The 8,409-nt window shown below is 43.1% G+C and overlaps 2 protein-coding genes across 4 annotated transcripts in view; one reads left to right on the top strand and one right to left on the bottom strand.

Annotated features, from left to right (window-relative positions):
* On the bottom strand, nt 1-6,161 carry rpl19 (ribosomal protein L19). The gene is made up of 6 exons (XM_012816832.3): nt 6,062-6,161; nt 5,267-5,373; nt 2,462-2,584; nt 1,352-1,472; nt 543-653; nt 1-233 (listed from the first exon to the last, which is right to left on the bottom strand). Exons 1-6 carry the CDS (start codon nt 6,064-6,066, stop codon nt 110-112), a joined length of 591 nt encoding a protein of 196 aa, XP_012672286.1. The 5' UTR covers nt 6,067-6,161; the 3' UTR covers nt 1-109.
* Nucleotides 6,162-6,983: 822 nt separating this feature from the next.
* The window catches only part of cacnb1 (calcium channel, voltage-dependent, beta 1 subunit), a 33,037-nt gene continuing 31,611 nt past the window's right edge, over nt 6,984-8,409 (top strand). For 2 of the 3 annotated variants that reach the window (XM_031567252.2, XM_031567236.2), the window contains exon 1: nt 6,984-7,358. In XM_031567252.2, the coding sequence (XP_031423112.1) occupies nt 7,266-7,358 (93 nt within the window). In that variant the 5' untranslated portion in view covers nt 6,984-7,265. The remainder of the gene's footprint in view (nt 7,359-8,409) is intronic. The other variant, XM_031567242.2, reaches the window with a different exon arrangement.

Genomic DNA, 8,409 nt, shown 5'->3' with positions numbered 1-8,409 from the left:
TTTACTCTCACTGTACATTTTATTATGTCTTTACAATGTATTGTTGTTATCTCCATATACAAAGAAAAGAGGCCAGTTAATTAGTAGGGATAATGGGGGTCGGAATGTTTTATTTCTTGGTTTCCTCCTCCTTAGACAGAGTCTTGATGATCTCCTCCTTCTTGGCCTGCAGACGCTCCTCTCGGCGCTTGCGCGCCTCGCGCGTCTTTGTGCGACGGGCCTCTGCCTGGTCACTGAGGGGAGAGAGGGGAGGGGGGGGAGAGGAGAGAAGAGGACGAATGGATGAGAGAGAGAAGAGATAATGAAAAAATAAAAGGGACCACTTGAGTATTTATATGTGCTACACTGCAACTGAAGTTTTTTTTAGGGGGCACTTAATGGCCATCTTTACACCAGTTATTTTAACCCTTCTTCACCAAATGTAGATGTAACGGCTGATATCCAGCTGAAGGACCCTACAGTGAAAAACTATTTATATAAAAACACTTGAGTGTACTCCAGCCGTGTTGGAATGGACGTTTAAGCATTGAAAGGACTCTTACGACAGGAGCTTCTTGCGGGCCTTGTCCGCCTTGAGTTTGTGGATGTGCTCCATGAGGATGCGCTTGTTCTTGAACACGTTTCCTTTCGCTTTCAGGTAAAGGCTATGGTACCTGCACAGGAAGAGCAGAGCAAAACAAAACAAAAAAAAGCATGAGAACACCAAGCACTTGAGAAACCCACACCTTAACAAACCCTGAACTCCACACACGATTCCTCTCATCAAGATGTACCGTACCCCCCCCCCCCCCACACACACACACAGGAAGAAGCACTGCTCACAGCTACTTCTACTCCGCTGCATACCTCCTCACCTACCAAGGAGGACCGTCACCACTAGAGGGAGCAGTGAAGTCTAGTAGGTCCACACTGGACTAGAATTGGTGGCTGAGATGGCTTCTTCTCCTGTCTTTTCTAGCCTTGCCCAGTGAATATGATGAGTGGCATAGAGGAAGGCAGTGGGAACTGAAGAATTTAGTCAGCTGAACTGTTTCAGTGTCAGTAAGATATACTGACTAATAGTGACTCATGGGAGGTCCGAGAGGTTAAAACAAAACCCTGACAATTAAATGCAAGACTTTCCACCAGTGCCACATAACCGTATATGAAACAGGCTAGAAATGTTTTTCTACATCCACTGGACTTAAACAAGTCTATATAATAAAATGCATATAGTGAGATTTCTTTGGTTTGAGATTATACCATACTTTGTCTATGGTATGACAGGCCTGGTTGTTTATATTTTGGCAGTAGAGTGCCCCCCTTTGGACATGTAGGAGGACTACAACTGAGCATACAGCAAGCCACTCACATGTGCCTGTCAATCTTCTTAGACTCTCTGTATCGTCGTAGCAACCGGCGCAGGATTCTCATTCGTCTCATCCAGCAGAGCTTCTCAGGCATACGGGCATTGGCTGTACCCTTCCTCTTACCTGTGCAATCAGTCAATCAGTAATCAGCATCACTGTAGAATACACTCTAATAAACACTTACAAAGAAAATGTAATCTTTACAATACAGGACAAATGTGACAAATTCAGACAATTATATGATGAGCCATCATTAACATAATTTTCTGCTTCATTGCTCTGCTTATCCTTATGAGGACACTGTATACTCACTAAGCTGTTCTACAACCAATACTTGGAATGCTGGCTCTCTTCATTTTTATCCACTATTAATTCTGTATATTTCATGTATATACCTTCTTCTATCTTCGTTTGGAATCATGTATGGATCAAGTACATATGCTGCACGTGTGCTAATATGTTTTATCCTCTGATACGTGCATGAATCCATCTGCTTGCTCCTGATTCTCTCTTCTCCTTTTCTTCCCTTCTGCACTTCTCCCCCGACTCCCTTTTATATCTCTATCTTTCTACCCGGCTCCCCTTTGAAACTGAGGTTCTCTTCAAGGTTTCTTTCTGTTAAAAGGACGGTTTTTTTTTTTTGCTATTGGCACTATATAAATAATCTAATTTAATTTGAATTATGTTACTGATGATCATTAGCGACTATCTGGCAAATCTGAGAATACAATAATATAAATCATCGCTCCTCTGCTGGATTTGGATGTTTCCACTCTTGTATGACATGCTGAATAAATACTCCAAGTTCATCCAGCCTCATGGTGGCACATATAGGTCACTTCAATTTGAGAATAACCACCTGGAGACAACTCGTCAAATTCTTAGAAGTGAATAGGGAAAAAGCCTGTTCCTCTGTCACTGGCTAGGCTATGCTCATGGACTACACCCAACATGTGTCACTGGGCTAGTTTTCGAAATTTCAAACTGTGTTAACTGTGTAGTCTTTCACACCCACGTTTAAGCCAAATTCCTGTACATATACATCTGAACCTGCCACTGCAGAGTTCATCAGAGAGGATGCATGGACCTGACACTCCCTTGCTGCCACTCACCGATGCCCATGTGACGGCCTTTGCGCCGTGCCAGTGTGTTCTTGCGGCAGCGAGCCCGCGAGTGGACCGTCACCGGCTTCTTGATGATCAGACCATCCTTCACTAGCTTACGGATCTGCTGACCTGAAGGGGGATAGATGAGGAGAAGGTTAGGATGGTATGGTAAGACTGACCACTGGGGTGAATTAAATAAATACAAATAAAATGGGCTGGAGTGGTGGGAAGACTGAAGGGGAAATTATAATGATGAGCCCATACACTTGAATAAAACTATTTGTACAGGGATGCACCCTCGATCTTCTTTACAAGGACCAATTTGAGGTGGATATTTCATGGTAACATTATACAATGGAGCATTTTACAAACGGACCGGACAGAACAGGACAGGTCAGGTGAGTAGATACAAATACTAGAGAAAGGGACGTGCACAGGGGGGGGGGGGGGGGGGGGGGTTACGAGAGTTGAATGCAGAGACTACGTGTAGTTACTGTACTGAACCAGGTCACTGGAAGATAAATTGTCCAATTTTGATTGAGTGGAATAAAATGAAAGGTGACGGGTGCAGATTGGGCCTCTGCTCATTTTCTATTCCTGTTGCACGTTCAAGGGTGACTTAGTTCACTGCAGCGAAAAGTTTGGATCGTGAAAAATGCACATTGTCCGTCGATAACTATTTGGGAAACATGAAAGGTGATAAGCACAAGGAAACATCTGTGTCCGATGTTGCGAATTATGCTCCGTTTGTCACAGAGGGGTTTGTCTCGTTGGTCGGAGACTCTCGTTAAGTTCCGGTAAAGATCCTGCGTGATACTGGCGCATCGGAAAGTTTAATTTGCCAATCTGTCTTGCCTTTCTCCGCTGATTCGGATACGGGGAGTTGTGTGTTAATTCGGGGAATTGGCCTTCAGTCATTTCAAGTGCCGTTGCACAGAATTCAGTTGTTTTCTGGTTTTGTGAATGGTGAAGTAACCATTGCAGTGCGTCCATCTCTGCCAATAGATGGAATTGATCTGATCGTGGGGAATAATTTAGGTTGTGATTGTGTTTTTCCGGATCAGGTATCACCTCTGTCTGTAGTTAAGACTGATGCTACACCGCCATCTGAGCCAGATAAGTGTATGAAAGATTTTCCAAAGGTTGTCACGCGCGAAATGGCCTGCGCGCAGGCTGCTCAACCGACTGAGGTATCTAAGAACACGTCTGCTCAGGTGTTTATACCCCAGTTTCCAGCACCATTCTCTCGTCATGACTTTGCTGTGGCTCAGAAAAACGACCAGAGTTTACAGAAATATTTTGCCTTGACTGCAGATGACAAAAAGTTGGATCATGGTTACTTTGTGCTGGATGGTTTGTTGTTTAGAAGGTGGTCCCGACTGCTGATACTGAGGTGGCAGATCAGGTCATGCAGGTTGTGATGCCTGAAAAGTTTTGCGAAGTAGCACTGAAAACAGCTCAAAAGAAAATGAAGAGAAAGTATGATCTGAAAGCAGAAGCTCGTGTCTTTAAAAGAAAAAAGGCCCTTGTCCTTATCTGGGCGCTCCAACATTCCAATGTTGGTGGTGCGGTGCACCCTGTGGTGGTCTTCTCCGACCACAACCCCCTTACTTTCCTTTCCTCACTGCAGAATACAAACCAGCGGGCACAAAAAGCGGGCACTCTTTCTTCAACTGTATGGACTGTCTTTTAGGCACATAAAGGGGTCTGGGAACGTCATGGCTGATTCTTTGTCGCGGGTTCTTGATGAGTGTTAGGGGTGTCTGTTTTTTTCTCCTGTCTCCTGTCTTTCCATTCCTTAAAATTGCTATCCTAGCACCAGGATCTGCTGGGTGGGAGGATTAGGAGGCTGTGGGTGAGAATGGTCATTTCCGCTGGTGGTTGGTTGTTTGAGTGTGTGGGTGAAGGGTGTTGTGAGTGTTAGTTAACTAGTCTTTCAGGATAATGGGTTTAGTCACTATTGTATTCTTTTTTTGGGTGAAGTTTGTTTTGGGAATTGATGTTGAGTCTTCTACAGAGTCCCATAAATGGGTCTCTGTCTTGTGGGGGGAGTGGTCACGCCCGGCTTGGCCGTGCTGGGTCTGCCTCACTCAAACCCTGGTTAATAAGACTTTGGGCTGTCTCTCTCCCTCCGGTCTACAGGGGGAGCTGTCTGGTCTGGCCAACGTGGCTAGATGGCAGCTGATTGGCGGGGACATTTAAAAAAGAGTTCCTGATGGAGTTTGGTCTGTCTGATCTTCTCGGCTCGCTCAGTGCCTGCAGCTACTGGGATTGGCTGCAGTACCTTTTCCTCAGTCCCCTCTTCTATCCATTTTACCACTACACATACACTATACTGATCTGCACAACATTGATATTTTTTTCTTGCCTCCCATTGACTGACTTTTTGTAAGTATTTGATTTGGTTACTTAAATAAACTATATTTTGATATTAACCTTAACTCTGTGTGGTCTCCCCATTGAGCCATGTGGACGTAACACCGGATATGAGATGAAAGGACCATGCTAGAAAGTACAGGGATAAAGAGCCATGCTAAATAATAGTAATCTTAAAAAAAAGTATAGGCTATTTTAGAGATCCTTTCAGAGATCTTGCCTGAGCGCAACAAAAATGACATACCACTGCTTCTAGTGGGCATTATAATAGTAATGACAATGGTAATAACAATAATATATAATTGGACAGATGATGAGCCAAGTACATCAACTGCAGACATTCAGCTCAGAGCAATGACCCTTCAAAATTCCTGTGCACGTCCCTGACTAGAGGAACAGTATGCATGAAATAAAGAGCAAAGACGGTTTTCTTACGGGAATTTGCATTGGCGATTTCGTTGGTCTCGTTGGGATCCAGCCATACCTTCTTCTTGCCACAGCGCAAGACGCTGGACGCCAAGCGCTTTTGGAGCCTGAGCATGCTGGAAAATAGAGCGAGAAAAAGACCGTTATAGAAGTCATGCTTGTTCTTGCGTTCATCCTAACCAGCAGTTTATCATCAATGGATATAAGCTAGGACCCACCTATTCTTATTCACGTAGACCTCCTATAAGGATAGTGTTGTCTACATTATTTAGAATTCACATTCGACACTAATTTAGCTTTATTAATAAGCGGATGAAGTACACAATGAGGAACAACAATGTGAGGCACAGACAGACAGTCATGAGCAGCAACACATCCCCTACTGGCTATCGACAGCTTCATAACGTGACACATTAGGTAACGTTAGTTAACGTAGGTTTACTGGCTAAACCGCTCTCAACTGCATGCAGGTGTTAGCATGCTGAATACAACAATCACACAGGGGCGATAGGTCTGTGAATTTGTCGTTCGAAAGTTGGCGCCCTGAGCAACTGCATATTCTTCTCTGCGTCGTGCATTTTAGTGCGACAGATCATCTTTGGCCTCATAGCCAGTTCAACATGGCGTCCATGTTAGCTGACTTTGTAGCACAGAACAAAATTTACATGGTATAGTTCTCTTTCCCGTTCCATTGAATCTGTCTGACAACCACAAGCAATAACCCGCATATTTATCCGTAACCTTAATGACAGATTTTTGAAATTCGAATCAAAATTAAAGGTATATTTTAGGAGACTTCCTTACCTCATGGCTACGGGTGTGAGTGCGGAATCGAAATAGACTGACGTGCTGGGTAATAACAGTACAACAGTTAGGGGTATGTAAGGTGCAAGCTATAGTCATTTTCATTGCAAATAACTATAACTTATTTTGTATGAGTGCTACTTTATGTATTATGTAGATACATTACTATAAGTATTTAATAATGATGTCGATGGTGAGGTATAATGTCATTTTTAAAAGATGTAAACCAAACATATTACACCTCTGTAAAAAAATAGTGGTATATCCCAAAAGGTTTTACTGATGGCGTCAAGAGGCCTCTCGATGGCGTAGGTTTTAAATATCATTACCCAGAATCGCCACATGTGGGTGCTGTTTCAACCGAATCGTCATCCTCACTGTTCTAGGATGCTCTCGCAACACTTTTCAGTGGCTTCTGTGAATTACGCACCTGTTGAATTTGGAAGAACTTCCAGCTGATTCGCTCTCATAGACGCTTATTATGAAGGCAGTTGTTGCTTTTAAAACGATGTACTTTAGCAACTGTGTGAGTCTTGTAATAATTCGTTGTATACAACTATGTTTATGGGCCTATTTGTGAAGAGCCAATTGCCGCTGATAAAATGAACCCATACATTAACCCATACAGTGATTTTAAACAGTGTGGTCCTCAGCACTCTCTAATCTCTCATACGTAGCCTTGAATATGCAACCTACAACCTAGTACAGCCAAACAGGGTGCATTTCCGCGACTGCCTTCATCTAAGAAATGAACCATTCAAAATGTAACTTTGGCAATGTATTCAATTGTATTATGAGGGTGGGTGGTTGGTTTTGATAGTGAAGTAGTCTACGGATTCTGCTCATCCAGGCATACGCTTTAATTTCCTCCCTCCTTGCCCAATCTCGACGGGAAGAGCCCGGAAGACCCGCCGTGGTCACCAACGATTGTTCGATTAGGTTTTGGAGGCGGTGCCATCTTTTTGAGGCGTGGCCCTACGCTTAGCAGCTGGAATCACGAGCATACTGTATTGTCTGAGAGAGGTGGATAGGGCTGCTACGGGAGACTGAAGAACAGCTGCGAGACGATAAAAACGTCAGGAGAAAAGACAGAAAGGAAAACCAAGAAAAAAGCGACCGTCATTTCCTCCAACGATGTGTAGGCTACAGTGATACATGTAGATTATATATGAACAATAATAACCAGAGTTGAAAGGTAAAATCAATGGTCCAGAAAAGTAGTATGTCCAGGACACCTTCCACTTCAACCACGGAGATTCAAATGGACATGTTCGACCATCACGGTTCGCACGCACAGGTAGGATAAAAGATCAACGCGCGTACACACAGAGAGACAGTCTACACACATTCACACACACCCAAACACAAGATAGCGGGAAAGGTAAAAAAAAGAATCCTTGGACAGCCTGTTGAACCCGTTGTCCCGCTGTTGTTGCTGTTTTTAAAGGGTAGAAGGTGATGATGTTTTTTTGTGTGGATGTTGTGTTGGAGACAAATGGAAAGGATGCAGCCTAGCCCAACCAGCTGCTTAGACACTTAGAAACGCACTGGAATAGCCTACATAAATTCAAGTGTGATACATAACGAACCTTTGCCATTTAAAACATTGGCAATGCTTCCAGGAAAAAATGCCAACTGTTGGTTATAGAAAACTAGTAATTCTGTTTGCTCGCCCAGGACTGTTTCTTAATCAACATTTGCCACCGTGATCAGATTTTCCAAGGAATATCTTGCGTTTCTCTTTAGTGTCAATGTGTTCTCTTTGCTCCTGGTCTTGATTATGAAAATTATTTAAGTTCAAGTTTTTAAGCCTACTGCATGGCAAAACTAAAGTTATCTGTTAGGATGTTGTAGCCCAAAAAATGAGAAATGTATGTTGTGTAAGCTAATCACACTTGAGTTATAATTGAAGAGTTATAGTTGCTATATGTCTCTTTATCAAGTGGTTTATATGTTCTTCTACTGTTTTATCAAAGTAAAAATACAGCTGAAGCTATATTGCTTATTGAGAGGTGTTTAAAGAACAGTTTACAGGTGTGTCACAGTTGTGGAGACCTGGGATGGGAAAGGTGTTTTGGATGAGGTCAAGGAGTATTTGGAGGTCTTGCTGCATCAGCTAAGGATATATATATTTGCTTTGTGTTTGCTCTCCACAAGTTCACTTCACTCCTGGAAGTACAGAGAGAGAGAGAGGGAGTGAGAGAGTAAGTGATGGAAATTTGTTAAATGTATTCTTTATCATCAGTCAAAGCTCCAGTTGGTTTGTTGGTCCAGCCTTTGCTTCCTTCTGATCCTCAGCTCTAAATTTAGCCAGTGCAGAAGTAATGTGGAGCTGCGATGAAGGTGTT

Source organism: Clupea harengus, chromosome 1 (assembly GCF_900700415.2).
Source record: "Clupea harengus chromosome 1, Ch_v2.0.2, whole genome shotgun sequence".
Taxonomy (NCBI): Eukaryota; Metazoa; Chordata; class Actinopteri; order Clupeiformes; family Clupeidae; genus Clupea; species Clupea harengus.
Note: the sequence above shows the minus strand (reverse complement) of the source record. Positions and strands in the feature narration are given on the sequence as shown.

What these genes read in the sequence shown, in the direction of transcription:
- rpl19 (XM_012816832.3), bottom strand. An exon ending in AGGCCGTCACATGGGCATCG is followed by an intron (nt 1,473 to 2,461) that starts GTGAGTGGCAGC and finishes CTGATTGCACAG; the next exon opens with GTAAGAGGAAGGGTACAGCC. An exon ending in GCCCGCAAGAAGCTCCTGTC is followed by an intron (nt 234 to 542) that starts GTAAGAGTCCTT and finishes CTCTCCCCTCAG; the next exon opens with TGACCAGGCAGAGGCCCGTC.